The sequence below is a fragment of the Antrostomus carolinensis genome, unplaced genomic scaffold (genome assembly GCF_000700745.2).
Source record: "Antrostomus carolinensis isolate BGI_N321 unplaced genomic scaffold, ASM70074v2 scaffold6874, whole genome shotgun sequence".
Lineage (NCBI taxonomy): Eukaryota > Metazoa > Chordata > Aves > Caprimulgiformes > Caprimulgidae > Antrostomus > Antrostomus carolinensis.
In genome coordinates this window covers 16,828-33,827 of record NW_010311342.1, presented here as the reverse complement: position 1 = coordinate 33,827, position 17,000 = coordinate 16,828, and the positions used below count along the sequence as shown (strand labels likewise).

Genomic DNA, 17,000 nt, shown 5'->3' with positions numbered 1-17,000 from the left:
ACTAAAATACACTAAAAATCAGTTAAACCAGTAAAATCCAGAGTTCACAAGTCAAGCTTTGTGTTGTGTTCAACTATACTTTTGTATTTGGAATATATTGCATTTTATAATTACATTTCATGCTTTGGCTTTGGTAGTTGGTAGCAATGATCAGGAGGGATTCTCTTCTCTTCTGCAGTTTTCCTGAGAGGTTGCCCTGCCACCCCATCACCTTTCTGTCCCCATTCTCAATTTTCATAGAATCATAGAGTGGTTTGGGCTGGAAGAGACCTTTAAAGGTCATCTAGTTCCACCCTCCCTGCAGTGAACAGGGACATCTTCAACTAGATCAGGTTGCTCAGAGCCCTGTCCAACCTGACATAGAATGTTTCCAAGGATGGGGCATCTGCCACCTCTCTGGGCAACCTGGGCCAGGGTTTCACCACCCTCACTATTCTCCTAAAACATCAGCCTTTAGCCAGAGCATATGAAACATTAGGGATGTTACAGCCCTGCAGGTTGTAAAGGATGTGACCTCCCTCGGGTGATTGATTGATGATGCTGGGTTACAGTCATGCAAATCCATAGGCTTTGGTTTAGGAATGAGTTGCTCCCAGATCAGATGAGTAGTGACTATGGGATTTTGTTCTGCTTTTCTCTGCAACATGCTCACTGAGATCACCTTCAGGATGTCTTGGCCAACCAGTCACTTCAACTTCATGTTGGACATTGGCAGACGTTGTCTTTGCTTGTGGAATGCAATTAAAGGTTAAAATGGTTTATCTGAAACCTTTCATTTTACTCTACAGCTGTCAGGGGAAATAGTTGTCTTTCTGACAAGAGATTAGATTAAACATGTCAACATCTCCTTTCACCTAAAAATCTGTGAAACTGTTCAACAGTTGTCATGGAGTATGACCAACATCTAGAAAGACTAATATATAGTCAGTACAAAGTGTGATACAGGCATCTGCTGACTCATGCTGAAATGTTTGAACACAGTGTTTAATCTCTGTCCACAGCTGGCCATCTCTAGCTTGTCTAGTCTCTCCTGTACAGTTTTCAACTCTTTTAAGGCTCTCATGTCCCACGTGCTTTGTCGCACACTCATTGAACCCCTTTTAACTTTTTCTTCCATATTGTAATCTTTATTGTTCTCACTACAAGATTAACGTGGTGTGGTGTATTAAGCTTAATTCATGTGTGGGGTTTTTTTTTTAAGTGACATCAAGTTTGATTTATTTTAAATTTACTTTTTATTAATTTTGGATGTACCTCTTGCTTTCTGTTTGTTAAAAGTGACATCTGGTACCCTTTGTATGCAAAGGAGCAATTTTTTTCCTAGAAGAAGATCCCTTGGTGAATTCAGTGAACTGCACTCTGAAATAACGTGTGCTCATGCAAAACGTATTCTTTAATAGGTGGCTACTCATTGCGTGCAAAGTGTAGTCAAATCAAAATCTAAGAATACTTAGAGGAGTCAAACCATCAGAAATAAATAATGTCATGTTGTTTCTAGGAAGTTCTTGCAATTATCTGTTGCATGCTGAGTTTTATGTATACTTTTGATTACAATCTTACAGGTTTTTGTTGTGCACAGCTCTTGTTAAGTCCAATTTGTGTTTTAAACATTATCTGCAGAAGAGTTTTCTCTAGTGAACAGATTTTAAATTGATCTGATGCTTCTGGTTTATTTAGGAGAAAGTAACTGATCCTGATAGCAAACTAGCTTGATGAACTAAGTTATATAAAAAAGACTAATTTTTCAGTCTTTTAGTAATGATGCAGTAATATTCTGCACTAAGTAATGACTCTTCATCTAAGAATAGGGAATTTGAAGGATTATTTTAACTAAGGGAGGGAAAGGAAGAGGTGTGGTAAATCTCAGAAGAAGACAGCATTTGTCACTCCCTTTAGAAAGTACTGATAGGACTTTAAATTAGGAATTTGCATTTCTTTATATTATTCAACATACCAGATCCTGTTTCTCTTGATTTTGAAATACTCAAGAAAGAGATTTATTGCTGCTTCAGGTGGTCTTTGTAAAAAGTGTGGTTTTGTAAGCATGGTTTTCTGCTTTATTTCTAGTCTTCCCTTAATTTTGGGATTGGTAGGCACTTGTTTTTTCTTTGACTAATTCTTTTGAGGTACCTTTAATAAAGAATTTAATTTAAACCATCTATTTGAAGTCCTTTTTATAGTAACAGAGTTTAATTTAATGTTTCTGGATTTGCATGCTTCCAAATAATTTTTAATTCATTTTTGTAAAATGTAAATTAAGCAGCTAACCCTGAGAGAGACATGCAGTCACTTCAGTGAGGTGATTATGAATTCTGCACTTAATGTTGCTTCAAACCTGAGAGCTGGGCAAAGTGCAGCCCACTGATGGGAGCTTTGCTGGTGAGAAAATGGATCTGAAACAAGGTGATTGTGTGAAACCTGATTCCCAAGAGTGACTGCTTGTGCCAAAAGTGAAGTAAAACAATTTTTCAGTGATTTTCTGGCATAAGTTAAGGGTTTAGTCAGGCTTTAGTATTAGAAGTACCAATGGACGGGGCAGTTGAGTTTACAAGGTTTTTTGTAATATGCTCCCTAAGAAACAGGTTGGAAGGGGTTTTGCTTGTTGCTTTTCGTGCTAGTAGCTGCTTTTCAGTTGTGTTTATCAAACTATCACGTTAGTGAACATGTAGTGCTACATTTTCTGAGGCACTCTACCTGCAAGGGACTGTTTTAGAGGAACCACTGAGGTATGGTTTCAGTGACAAAAGTACAACTGCAAATGATCCTGATGACTGTTGAACTGAGTTGGTTGTGATCAGTTCTTACCTTCCTCATCTTATTTCTTAGACTTTACTCTGCCCATAGGTTCCTAATATGGTGCCATCCCAGAAACCAGTAGCTGAACTGGAGAAGATGGAGATGAGTGCAAGCACTGTAAAGCAGCTCCAAATATGAATATCAGCTAGGTGATCCTGAGCTCAGGGAGCTGTACATGGGATCACTTTTGATCCTGCGATGTGCAAGGTGTGCTCTTCAGCAACTTGTAATAGTTTCCGTTATAAAATGCAGTTTGTCACTTGGTGGTCAGAGAACTGGCGAGGAGTGTGTTAGCCAGATGCCCAGTGGCTGACCTGTGGATCATGGAGGCAAATGTTAATGTTATTTCCTTTTCTGAGCATTGTTTTATTGTTTTTTTTTGGTTTTTTTTTTTTTTTTTTTTTTTTTTTTTTTTTTTTTGGGGGGGGGGGGGGGGGGGGGGGCGTAAGTTACAACACACTGAGCAGAGGGAAGAGCTATGAGGGTTGTCCTTTTTTGTCAGGAAGAGACGTAAGATTGGGCTTGTCCAGCACGTGAAGATAAATGCTGATGAGAATTTCCCACTGCAGTGCGTTCACAATGAGGTGTGAATATGAACTCTGATGAGGGGGAAAAGATATCCGAGTCTTGTTGACAGAAAGCTAAATGGCAATAAGTGGGCTATAAATAAATTCTGTCTTGAAATGAGAAGGTGGCTCGTGTGCCTGAATCAGCAGGATGCAGGAGAGCCCTTCCAGGAGCTGGGGGAGAGGTTGTACTGATGAAGCTGCAGCTGAAATCTTGCTGCCTTTGTTCTCAGGAATAACTGTACCTAGTGCTGTGGTGTGTAAGAGTCACAGGGAACGTGGTACATGCAGGATGTGTCTTCTGTTACGCCTTTGCATGCCTTTCCTGAGGAGGAGAAAGAAGACTAAAGAGAGAAGCAGTGATAAAGTTTTCTTGAAAAATACTACTTGTGATTAAAAAAATATATATGTATTGAGAGCTGCTGTTTATGCCTCCTCTTTGATAATGCCATGAGGACAGCCAGTGTGTGTCATTCTCTCCTGGAAAATTATGGTACAGTTTGACTCTCTCTAGTGCCTGGCTTGTTTCATGTTTCCGAAATGCCATGTTGCTGGTAGGAAGAGCCGTGTCCGTACAACCTGTGCTCACAGTCTGGGGACTGGCAGAGCGACCTATTGCTAAGCAACAGTTGGCATCATGCTGTCTGCTACAGCCGTTCTCTGCTCGTCCAGATCAGCATCTAGCTCAAGGTTTAAGTAATGCAAAAGAATAGTAGATTTGTATCTTATTTTGTGTAAAGCTTGTCATTTGTTTTGTGTAGTAAAACCTTAAATAACAATTCAGAGATGCAGTCTGGATGTGCTTTCTTCACTCCTAGAACAGCAAATCCTGATGGTCTTCGTGCCTTGCAGTAGGATGTCTATCGTGTGAAGTGAGGCCAGTTTCCTATACAGCCATCAATGCCAGATCTCACCAAATATGGCATGAAATGGCTACGTTATGTACAAATGTGCATCTTTATAAATAAACTAGTGAATTGTAGGCTCAAAATAGGCCTTAATTACTTCTTTAGTGTGTACATGGACTATAGGATTTAACCTCAAAAGATGAAGGTTTGTGCACTGAAGAGCAATATTAATAGCCCTGGATTTTAAATGCCTTTTTTTGGTTAAGGGAAGATTTTCTTTGCTGCTTCTGCAAAAACTAATTGTATACTTGCTCAGAAAGAAAGGACTTAAATAGTATAAATAAAAATCCCAATAGGAGATAGTACTAGTTAAGCAGCTCCGGGTGACTGCCTGTTGTTTTAACTTTTGTTTTGTTATTGACAATAGTAAGTAAAATGTGTTGCTAAGCTTTTTAACTAAATATCAGATAGGCATTAAAAACTCATCCTCTTTTCTTTCATTTGTAAGATGTGGATAACTTTTGTTCTGTATAAGGTTTTGTTTGAGTTTTTTGTGGGTGTTTTGGTTTGGTTTTTGGTGTTTTGTTTTGTTTGTTTTTTACTTTCACTGCTCCTGTGAATCTTAATTTTAGTAACTATAGTGAAGCATACAACATTCCCAATTTCCAGTTTTTATTAGCTACATTCCCAGCTACTCAGTGAAGTAGGGTCATTTTTACAATATATTTTGACCAAGTTCAAGAAAGAGGTATTTTGCTGCTTCCGTTGTTGAGACTTTTCCTCTGTCTAGCAGATCCCATTGCAGCATTTGTGTTAATTTTCATCCTTTGCTTCCAAACATATTTAATACACAACATTTGCTTCTTCCTATGCTGTGTTCCAGTAACCTTTGTGTAAGTACATATGCATAGACATTAATGTATCCTTCACCTAATGAGTAGTTACACCGTTCCTATTAAGCTCCCTTCATCTTCTAAAATGATTTCTGATTATTCTTGCTGCCGTTTTTAAATCTGATGTTTCTTTTCTATGTGTCTTTCTGGTACTTCAGTTTGCAGAACAAGTGTGTTGTGCCATGAGTGGTTGTAAAAATGACTGTAAAATAATGAATGTTTTGCAAGCAACTGATTGATTGTGTGAATCTGTTCACAAGCTCCACTGTTGCGATGTACACACGCACAGAGACGTGTTTTCAGATCGTAGGGATGAGCCAGAAGACTCGGCACTGTTCTTCTGCTATTTACCAGTTGACTTTTCAGTGACGTTCAAGATCTTACTACCTGTAGGAGAGTCTAAATGCCCCAGCACTGTATAGTCCAAAGGTATCCTTAAGCAGTTGATTTTGGTCTTGAGTACTTGTCAGATGGTAAAGGTTGGAGCTAAAGGGAGCTTCAGGTGGGAAATTTTCAAGTTGCAAGTTCCTCAAGATTTTTTTTTTTCTTGCAGAAATACACATCAACCAGGACTGTCAGCCTGGCAATATTCAGTAAGATTTTTCATGCACAATTGTCCAGATTTTTGTGGACTTCCTCCAGACTTTTCCTTCACTATCATTCAGAAAACTTCAAAGTTTGTTGTGGTTTTTTTTTTTCCTTTATTTTATTTTTTCCCTATCACTTTTTAAAGACTTTGTTGCTTTTTGAGGATGGTAAAAGGTTTTTTTTTTTGCCTTTAGAGGAAATAGTTTGGCCAGGACCTGAGCTGTGTGGTGTATGCCCAAGTTCTGGTAACATGAGTCATGTCACTGAATGATGCTATCTGTAATTTTTGAAAGTCATTTTGAGGACATCTGGAAAATGATAAGAGTTGTTTGTTGGTAGAAGGATCAGGCTAGAAGGACTTCTACAATAAGGCATAGCCCTTACTTGCTTACTGTATTATGCACAATTTAGCAGATTATTTAATATGCACAGTCTACTTCAGCATGATCTTCAGCCGTGATCAGCAGGGTTGACTTCAGCATTGGAAAGCACTGTAATCTGTGTATCTTCTGTTTTGGGACGGTAGCTCCATTTCGCCATATGAAAAGTTTGAAGTGTAGAGGGTCAGACCACAGAAGACTCAGAAGTCAAACTTTGTTCTGTGCCTTTGTGTTAATCGAACGATCTATTAATACCTATTTCCTACCTGTAGGAAATTTGTCCAGTCTAAGTCGTCTTGGCCTGAGGTACAATAGGCTGTCAGCAATTCCGAAGTCTTTAGCAAAATGCAGTGAACTTGATGAACTGAACCTGGAGAACAACAACATTTCTACTTTACCTGAGGTAAGAATTAGACAGAGTGGATTTGGGATGGAATGTTGTTGTAAGGCATCAGTGTTTTGCAAAGGGATTGGAACATGTTAAATTATTTCACCTTATATCATACCTCTGAGGAATACCCCTAAATTTGGCAGTGATAGACTGAAAACAAAGAATTTAATAAATATTTGGGTAAAACTATAATTTAAGAAAATTACTTTTTCTTCTTCTGGTGGACTGAAAGCCACCAGGCTGCTTTTAAAATGAGAGCTAAGCTAGGCCACCCCACCCAGATTTATTATAAAACAACTACAAACAATTACAGAAAGCTAAGTAAGGGATGATTACTTGCTTTAAATATGTTCAGTCATAATACAAAACTCTTTGTGACTGTGCTGTCCTCTTCATGTGTATTTGCCAACAATATGTTAACATGTAAGCTGCTGCCTTGCAGAAGTGTATAGTTTATACTGTAATCTGTTTAAAGTAAAACAATCTGCGCTAAAATACAAAGAACTGTATTTGTAGAAGAAACTTCTGAATTTCAAAACATAGCTGAAGCTGCTGACACAGTGCCTAATAAATATTTTATCTTAAAAGGATGGGCTGGGAGCAGGCAGCACTGCCACAGCTCTCACAGATACAAGAGCATTGTTCTCTTTGTACTGCCAAAGCTCTCTTGCTTCCCTTCAAATGTGTTTAATTACTCTAGGCTATTAGAGTGTATTAGCTAACATATTTTTAATATTTTTTTGTATGGAAGCAGTCTTGAAAAATGGCTTTTTGAAATGCCAAGATCCATTTGAAGCAATAAAGTATGTTTGTAATAGAGCTCAGGGACTGCCTAATCCTAGGACAAAGAATATCTGTTAATTAAAGTATAGCTAGAAGCGGTATTTCCTAATCAAAGATTATACTAGTTAATGATTAGGTTAAATTAATACTGATTTGAAGATCCATTATTTTATCTTTAGGGGGAAAATTGCTTCACTGATATTTGCTGAGATGCCCCCAGAATTGTATTTCAGTGCTTAAAGTTTTAGCCATGACATGTAGACAAGTCACTATTTAATCCTGTTTTATTTACAATAATGTTAATAAACTATTTAGAAAAGTAGCCAGAGCTTTCCTGGTGAAACAGCAAAGCCATGTTCTTAAAGCTTTTACAGTGAATATAGCACTGAAATTGCAATCCAGAAATACTGACATTAGGAATCATTATCTTGTTACTGCTCTTTCCTGATTGCAGATGTTGCATTATTTATAGTATGTAATGCCATGCATAAATCTCCCAATTTCTCTAATACTGAAGCAAACAGGGCTTCAGAATTCAAGTTGGCAAAGTGATAAGCAAAGGTGACACTTCAGCAGTAATGTACATCTGATTATTCATCCCCACAGTTCCAGCAACATGCTTGGCACTTAACTAACAGATGAACTCCGAGATGAACACTGCTGAGATTTTAGACGCTAATTAGATTGCAAAGTGAAATGAGATGGGATTCAATGGGAAACCATTGCTACCCAGTTTAAGTCCAGGCTTCTTGCTTTTTATTTCTTAAGGGAGGGGGGAAAAAATCTAGAAAAGTGGAGTAATAAATATGTAGGAATATTTTGAAAATAGAAAAAAAAAAATAAAAAGAATTTCTAAAACCTCGCCTTCCCATGTCTTGCCTGGTTATCTGAAACTGTTACAGCCTAGAAGGAAATCTCTACCAGATGTGTTCGCCTTATGGATTGTTATTACATTTACAAAGAATTTGTACTGGAAGTATCAAACACCAGTTTGAAAACCAGTGCATGCAGTTGATACCTCTTTGGGCCCCACTCTCAGCTGTGAGCAGGCATCACGACTGAGTCAGCTGCAGTTGGGTGGCATTGGCCAAAGCCGGGACCGTTCTTCAGGATGGACACGCTGCTGATTGCACCTGCAGCCACTGCTCCTGTGCTCTTCAGTTTCCCAAGACATAGCAATGTGTTATTAAAAAAAAATTCAGAGGAGAAAAGAGTTACCAAACCTTCCAAACTCGTGCTTTTAGGTGTGATATGTTTGGGTTTTTGTATCTGGCAGTATGTAAGGAGAAAGGGGGAAATAAGGTAAAGGTGCCTGATGACTGTGAGCAGAGGTTGTTGCTGAGGGAAGTTTTATCAAATTTAACACTGGTTTATGTGTTGCAACACTTAATCTCGGGGTTGGATTTTGAGGGGGGAAAACATTTCTAATTAGACCCATGAGGGAAAATTGATGTATTCAAATAAATCTGTCCTAAGTTCCTGGGTGGTTTTCTTCTCTCTACAGGGTCTTTTATCCAGCCTTGTCAAACTGACTAGTTTAACACTGGCCAGGAACTGCTTCCAGTCCTATCCCGTGGGTGGCCCGTCCCAGTTCTCCACGATCTACTCTCTCAATATGGAGCACAACCGCATCAATAAAATCCCGTTTGGAATTTTCTCTAGAGCTAAAGTATTAAGTAAGCTGAACATGAAGGTGAGGCACAGAAACATGCTACTGTGTGTAAAATCAATGAGGAGCACTGTTTGCTGCTCCATGAATTCTGGCAAATTTATATCTATAAGGAATGAATTTATCACGCTGAAGCGGACGCTGCTGCTGTCACATAGAAAAAAAAATCTGCATTAGTTTAAAAATGTACTATCAAATGTTATTGATTTGTCTTTATTTGTTAGTTAAGCTTTTGTCACATTTGTTCAGGTCTGAACAATGGAAACAAGAAAGTTGGTTGCAAAGTTCTCAAATATTCATATGAGATACAAGTATGTAGAATAGCTTTTTTCTTTCCCCCTCTGACGATATAATTTAGATTGAAACCAAAATTATGTAGAATATATATATTTTTTAATATATTATTTTAAAATTTAAGTTTAGAGACTTTTGACAGTATTTGTAGAGCACACAGAAAAAGGACCTTTAGGTCTGTGCTACATACAATTAGAGTGAAGAGAACTAGAGAAATGACATTTTTCTATAACTGGGTTGGGGTCAAGATCTTAAAATGTAAAAAAAAAATAAAAAAAAATTAAAAAAAACACGTTTGAGCAGTAGCTAAGCACAGCTACTGTTTTAGAATATCTTTTGGCACAAATAATAGTTTCTCAATTTGCATTAAGACCATTTTTTATCACATACCCGTTTGTGACTTTGCATATTTACGAGGACTTCATATGACCTGGCTTGTGTTTTTTCGTTTGTTTTTAGATTTTTTGGTGTCTGGTCTAGATCAAATTTTGTAACAACATTTTGAGCAGTAAAATGTTCAGATTAATTTCAGATGCTTTTAAACTCTGATCCATTAAGGTATATTTCCTTTGTGGTGTGTTTGGTTTTCTTTTTTCCAACTTTGGTGGGTTGGTTTGTTTGTTTGTTTGTTTCCCCCCCTCTAAACCATGTGTACCTGTTGTTTTCAGACTTGATCTATGAAACATTTCTGGCTGTCCCCTGTGTCCCAGCTCAGCCAAGTAGCCAGAATCTTCAGTAATGTCTTTGCTTATGTTGTTTTGCAACTACATCACCTTTTTTTTTATTGGTTGAAAGATTGGGGTTTTTTTGTTTTGAATTTTCTTTTTTGTTGCAAACTCCATATATTTTTAGGTGTCCAGCACTGGTGATAGCACCTTTGTAAGTTAGAGTGATATTTTTGTTCTTTCTTTCCCCCCGCCTCCATTGTATTCATCAAAGAAAGGACAAAAAATGTTTTAACTTCTGGGATGTGTGAAATCTTGAGAATTACGGATTTCTAATTTTTCCACTTCAGTTTGTATTAGTAACACAGAGTCAATTCTATAACTCTAGGATGGGACTGCTTATTATATTTTGAGGCATTAAAAAAAATATTTGGCCAATTATCAACATTTTATTCTTCTGATTTAATTATCTGCTATTTTGTTATGAAGTATTTTGTAAGTGGTTTGTTTAATCTCTCAGATGACTTACTGACTTCTTGCAAGCGCAGACCCTAAATGTTTGATATGTTAAATCACAGGACAATCAGCTGACCTCTCTCCCCTTGGACTTCGGGACTTGGACTAGTATGGTAGAACTGAACTTAGCGACTAATCAGCTCACAAAAATCCCCGAGGATGTATCTGGGCTTGTTTCTCTTGAGGTGAGAAGAGTATAAATGAACAGCTAAGTGAATCCTTGCAAACAGGCATTCTCTACTTCAAGTTTAAGTAATATTATTTTTGGATCAAATAAAGCCAAATAAATATATGTATGTATGCTATTTAAATAGATGTCTTGCATCTGTTTATGGTTGTTTTCACCAGCTTTTTGAGTGTTCTTCCTTAGGCTCTAGATGAGTGTCTCTGCACAAAGAGTTAAGAACATACATATTTTTAACTATGTAGAAAAATGTTTTTTCTCAACAGAAAATAACTGTTGTAAATGAAATGGCACTGAACTCAGTTCAATTCCTGGAGAGACCAGCATGGAGACAGCCAGGATCAGAAAAACACAATGAAATGGTCTACAGTTAGAGGTGGCTTGAATGTAGCACTGTGAACCTTGTAGGCAGCAGGGTGGGAATTCTCAGCCTTTGAGGGGGAAGAACTTGTGGGTTGAAACTGTGAACTAAACCTGTTGTGTCCCCTAGTCCTGTTTCCCAAGGTACCATCAGCAAAGACAAACTTAATTGCCTTGGAGGGATGTAAAGGTAGAGCTGCTTGTTTGGGCAGTTGAGAGGATTTGGTAGCCTCTGTGAGTTGCTGGGAAAAATTTGTTAAAATTTTTGAAATGCAAAATGACATATTTGAAATAGCAAATTTCCAGCATGACTGCTGCTCTGAGTAATTAATAAATCCTGTAGTTTGGGCAAAAATGATATGGCAGAGTAATTAGCTATTTAGTAGCCCAGTTACCTTTAAGTTAAGGCTGTGATTGATGTGATTGGGAAGTTGGTAACCTCTAACAACGGGATTTGCCGGTGGTCTGCCAGCAGCTGAAGCTGGAGAGCTGCACGGTCCGCAGACTCGTTAGTGCTATTTTTCTCTGTAATTAAAGAATCAAATACAAAGAACTATTTGGGCAGTGTTTACACAAAAGTGAAGGTTCCCACAGCAGTGCTAAGTCAGCTGCATTGCATGTAGGTAATATTTTCTGTTCCTGCCTTTGTTTCTCGATATGAGATTAAAACGTTACTATTCTTATCATTCTGTGTATATCGCAGTGCATAAAGGAAGGCCACTGAAATACTGCTTGTGTGCTAATGCTAAGATTTTGGCTTTTATTCATTTTGATTTTCACTTTGATTTTTAGCCTTGTTTTCTATCCTGTTCCTGCTTTTGGTGTTTCGATGTTACACGAAGCCAGTGAGGGTTGGGAGTGGTAGAAGCCAGCCTTCTGCAACCTTGGCTGGCTTAGCAGGGAGCTGTGCGTGACTAGCATGAGGGTCCACGTTCGGTGCTCTCTCATATCCTTGTGTTTCAATGTGCCTTGTTAAATAAGTAGATAATAGCATTGTTTAATTGGTAATTAATTACCTGACTGCTCACTGTGTTGTTATGAGGCTTGATTACTTCTAAGGACTGCTAGAATTCTCTGGAGGAAAAATGTTAAGCCAGTGCAACCCCTGGTAACTTGCTTGTCCTATAATGAATAATAACTCTTGTTAAATGATGTTGCAAATAGGGATACATTTCATCAACCTAAGGTATTTATAATTCAACTTGGAAAGGAGGAGAAAAACAAGAGGGTAACACACTAGTAGGGGTGGATGTGTGATAGGAGACCATTTTGAAAAGCTGGTGGATATCTATGCAGTGTTCTGTTTAGGTGCTCTGAGCTGTATGTTTACTTGCTGCTGCTCCTAACCAAAGGGACATAGAGAGAAGAGGAAGTGTTAAGCTTTTTAAGGAGGAATTGACAAGCACAGCAAATAGTGTAAAACATCATTATGAGATAACTATGAGGAAAGATAATAAAATGATAGGGAAGTCGAGGAAGAAATTTTTTTTCTATGGTCATTTGAAGAAATAAGCTATTCTTTGTTTTGACTTTGCATTTATTAGATAAAATAATATTTGAAAGAATTCTGTCATAGTTCTATATATTCTTATCATTAAAGACTTTAAAAATTATATTAATCATGGATTTTTTGGTGTGTCTGTTTTCAGTTTGCTTTCCGAATTTGAATGTAGGCTAATGTTGGACTTCATTACTTGAAAATATAAAAAGATCCTGTCTTATTTGTTATTTACTTACTGTGTTGCTGAAATTTCGTGTGTTTTGTTTTGTTTTTTTTGAGGTTCTTATTTTGTCAAACAATCTACTAAAGAAACTTCCCCATGGAATTGGAAATCTACGGAAACTCAGAGAGCTCGATCTAGAGGAAAACAAACTGGAGTCCTTGCCAAATGAAATAGCTTACCTCAAGGATCTGCAGGTGAAACAATAATGGGCTGACATAAACATCTTACATCCTTTCTTTACACCATGCTGATTTAATTACAGCTAGTTTGATGAGGGAAACTATTTGGGACAGGACATAGACCAAAAGTTAAGCATCTTGTGCAACTTCATCTACAATCTATTAATCCACTAATTCTTTCTCAGATTTGTCAGTCAGTATTGAACAAACAAATTTTGAACAGTTTAACTGTTGTACCCTGAGTATAATACTTCCACAGGAGTAGCCTCTGATTTCAGTCACGTTCATGAAAGCTTTTATATTTAGGCATGTGTTTTACTATACACTATTTTATTTTTACTTTTAGTGGTGGTCAATAGAGGTCTGAAATGTTGAAAGGTAGAAATTTTTTGTTCAAATGCCGGAGAATAGAACCCATCAGTTTATCAGCTATATATCTTGTTACTTGCTGTCATTTGAAGCAAAAGTCACTAAGTTAATTTTAAAAATGTGCTTTTTCCCTTAGAAATTGGTTCTGACTAATAATCAGTTGACCACCCTTCCCAGAGGTATTGGTCACCTTACCAATCTGACGCACCTTGGGCTTGGAGAGAATCTTCTCACACACCTTCCTGAGGAAATTGGTAAGATCCTTGTGTCTGGTTTTATGCAGTGAGCCAAAGCAGTTACTGACACAGATAGGCATCTACTGTGCTCATAAGTAGAGGCCACAAAATTCATGTGATACTTCTACACATACACAACCTGATATGAAGCATGTGCCACAGGAACAGCACTTGATCTTTATCTTGTTGAACTGTAGTGAAATGAATGGTCTAGATTTTTTCAGTTCTTCTGCAGAAAGCTGTCAAGCACACGTTAACTTGGAATGGTGTAATTCTTTTCTCTCCAAATTCTCCTGCAATTTGTGAATTATTAATCACTCAACTTCATAAACCTCTTTGCGGAAAGAGAAAGGGAACACACTGACCCTGTTCTAATTCCTTGGTGTAGACAAAAACCTTGTGCAAGGTGTAGACAGCTGAAACAAACGTTTCTGCTGATAGTCCATCTGCAAACACTTCTGTTTATAGATCATCATATTGTTTTTCACCTTGATGAGATAAGAGAAGGAAGTGAAGAGGAAGAACTCTACAGAAAGAAAGGGAGGATTCTTTTGTCTACTTGAGACATCTAGAGAAAACAGGATTCAGAGCATAGAATCATGGAATGGTTTGGGTTGGAAGGGACCTTAAAGATCATCCAGTTCCAACCCCCCTGCCATCAGCAGGGACACCTTCCACTAGACCAGGTTGCTCAAAGCCTCATCCAACCTGGCCTTAAACACTTCCAGGGAGGAGCATCCACAACTTCTCTGGGCAACCTGTTCCAGTGTCTGACCACCCTCACAGTGAAGAATTTCTTCCTAATATCTAATCTAAACCTCCCCTCTTTCAGCTTAAACCCATTTCCCCTTGTTCTGTCACTAACTGCCCTTATGAAAAGTCCCTCCCCAGCTTTCTTGTAGCCCCTTCAGGTATTGGAAGGCCGCTATAAGATCTCCCCGGAGCTTTCTCTTCTCCAGGCTGAACAGCCCCAACTCTCTCAGCCTGTCCTCATAGGAGAGATGCTCCAGCCCTCAGATCATCCTGGTGGCCTCCTCTGGACTTGTTCTAACTGGTCCACGTCTTTCTTGTGTTGGGGGCTCCAGAACTGGACGCAGTACTCCAGGTGGGGCCTTACGAGAGCAGAGTAGAGGGGGAGAATCGCCTCCCTTGACCTGCTGGCCACGCTTCTCTTGATGCAGCCCAGGATACGGTTATTGGCCTTCTGGGCTGCAAGAGCACACCAGCACCTGAAACTGAGAGCCCTAATTTATTTTATAATCAGTCACAAGTACCTCCAGAGCATGACTCTGAGCACTTAAGTTGAATTCTTAAAGTTAGAGCTCCTTATGGAGGAAAAAATTATGGGAGAAGCTACACAAAGCAAAATGTGCTCAGAAACAGTGATGTGCAGATGGATAAGTGTGCTGTCTCTCCCAGCATCTTTAGTGAAGAGCCATTACAGCTTCTCCTCATCTTGTGTGTGCCTCAGTGTGAGAAGGGCCTAAAACAATCTAAATCTGGAGCTCTGTAATTTAGTTCATAACTAAGTGGTGGAGAGAGTTTGGAGGCTGTGGAAACGAGCTGCGTAATTAAAGTGTGTAAGTAAACTTTAAATACTATTGTAAGAGTACAGTTTGGTTACTAAAGCTGGTTGTCTTAACAGATTAGAGAATAGTTAACTATTTTCAAATATAACTGCTTCATCTGAACTTACCAACTATTTCCCATTATTTCTTAGCTTTTCCTTTTTGTTTGTTTTCCGTGCCTTGAGCCCTGGCTGCTGCTTTCTCTTGTGAAAGATGAAATAGTCTTTTAGGTTATAGGAGATGTTTATGGTATATGAGATTGGAAAATGGGGAATGTTTTGCAGAGGATTTGTACATTTGAACTGTATTTCAAAGATATAGTTTAACTTTTATATTTGATTGCTGTGGAAGAATGGAAGTCTTAAGAAAGAAGAAATTAGTCTGTCTTCCATCTTCCTGTTAATCTGTATTGCAGTATGTGTAGTAGAGGCAGGTTGTAAAATTTGAATTCAGGAGGAATTTTTCACACGGGTTTGTTCCATTTAATAAATTCACTGCTGTGCAGAGGTCTCTTCTGCTTTCTTCCTGTGGCACATTACAGTTACAGCTTTAAGTCTTTAATTTATGGGTTCTAATTAAATAAAAGGTATGGCATAGATATTTTTATCAAGATAATACACATGTAGGGTATAAATATTTTCTAGGCCCTTCTAACTAGATAGCTATTCAACGTTGCCTTCAGTTGCAAAGCACTTGGCTGAGCAGTTGTGGTCAAGTCCCTCTCAGTTCTCTTATTCTGTGTATTCTCAATTCAGTTGTTATCTAAAGGAGATGTACTAATGGATATTTTTACAGGGAAACAAAAGCAAATTGATTCTTGCTTAAGTTCTGGGGCTTGAAAATAGGAGTTTAGTTGAGTCGCTGATTATAGATTCTACATAGTAGAGAATCTTCAAGTGGACTTAGAGCTTCTGTCTAAAAGTTACGAACTGTATGAAGAAAAAAATATTACTTTGTATTATTTTATTTTAACCAGGTACACTGGAGAATCTGGAAGAACTGTATTTGAATGACAACCCCAATCTGCACAGCCTTCCCTTTGAGCTGGCGCTTTGCAGCAAACTGTCAATAATGAGTATTGAGAACTGCCCGCTCAGCCACCTTCCACCTCAGATTGTTGCAGGAGGACCCTCCTTCATCATTCAGTTCCTAAAAATGCAGGGACCATATCGTGCCATGGTCTGATGCTAATCGGATTGTCCAATACACTGTACAAAATACAAACTGCATTAATGTTGTAATTGTCTGTATATGTATATATAATATAATATATGTGGTTTATATTATATTATATATATATATAAATATATAAATAATATAAAAAGGCAAATTTAAGACTGCATTATGTGTTTCTGCTAATAGAGGAATCATAGCCATTTAGATTTTTTTTTATTCTGTAAAAAATGCTTGTCTAAGTTTTCTTTGCTGAATTTGATGGAAGCTGTCTGAATAATCTGGAAATGCCAGTTCATTTAAAGCAATTGCCAATGAACTCAAAGTTTAAATTTAAGGGACAAAAATAGTTTTGCTTAGATTTACTTTCAGTTAAGAGAAATGTATAACCTTTATATAATGAACTTTCTGTTTTCCTCCCTCTTTTTTTTTTTTTGTTTTTGTGTCAAAACCTTGAAAGGGTCATGTGTCCTGAGGTTGGGATTTTCTTTTAACTTATTTGAGATTTGAAGCAAATGGTGTTTTTATATTGTTTACAGTCAGAGTAAATCACTGGATTTTGTTTTATTCTGATTTGCTCTGTTTTAATCAATCATATCTAGAATTTATATGCCTCTGCTGATGAATTTTTATCAACCGGTTTGTATACTAAAAACATACACTCATCAGAACAACTGGCAGGTGAAAAGGATGCAGTCAAAACGAAAGAAAAGTAAAAAAAAAGCTTGAATTCCTTTAAGTCTTGCTTCCCTGAGTTATCAGTTGCAGGCATAACATATCTGAACTGAGCCTTTTGCGGCTGGGGTTTTTTAGCCCAA

The 17,000-nt window shown here is 37.8% G+C and overlaps 1 protein-coding gene across 2 annotated transcripts in view; it reads left to right on the top strand.

Annotated features, from left to right (window-relative positions):
• The window catches only part of SHOC2 (SHOC2 leucine rich repeat scaffold protein), a 39,759-nt gene extending 22,870 nt beyond the window's left edge, over positions 1-16,889 (top strand). For both annotated transcript variants that reach the window (XM_010166698.2, XM_010166697.2), the window contains 6 exons: positions 6,344-6,474; positions 8,750-8,938; positions 10,452-10,574; positions 12,714-12,851; positions 13,342-13,459; positions 15,986-16,889. In XM_010166698.2, the coding sequence (XP_010165000.1) occupies positions 6,344-6,474; positions 8,750-8,938; positions 10,452-10,574; positions 12,714-12,851; positions 13,342-13,459; positions 15,986-16,194 (908 nt within the window). In that variant the 3' untranslated portion in view covers positions 16,195-16,889. The remainder of the gene's footprint in view (positions 1-6,343; positions 6,475-8,749; positions 8,939-10,451; positions 10,575-12,713; positions 12,852-13,341; positions 13,460-15,985) is intronic.
• Positions 16,890-17,000: the final 111 nt, after the last annotated feature.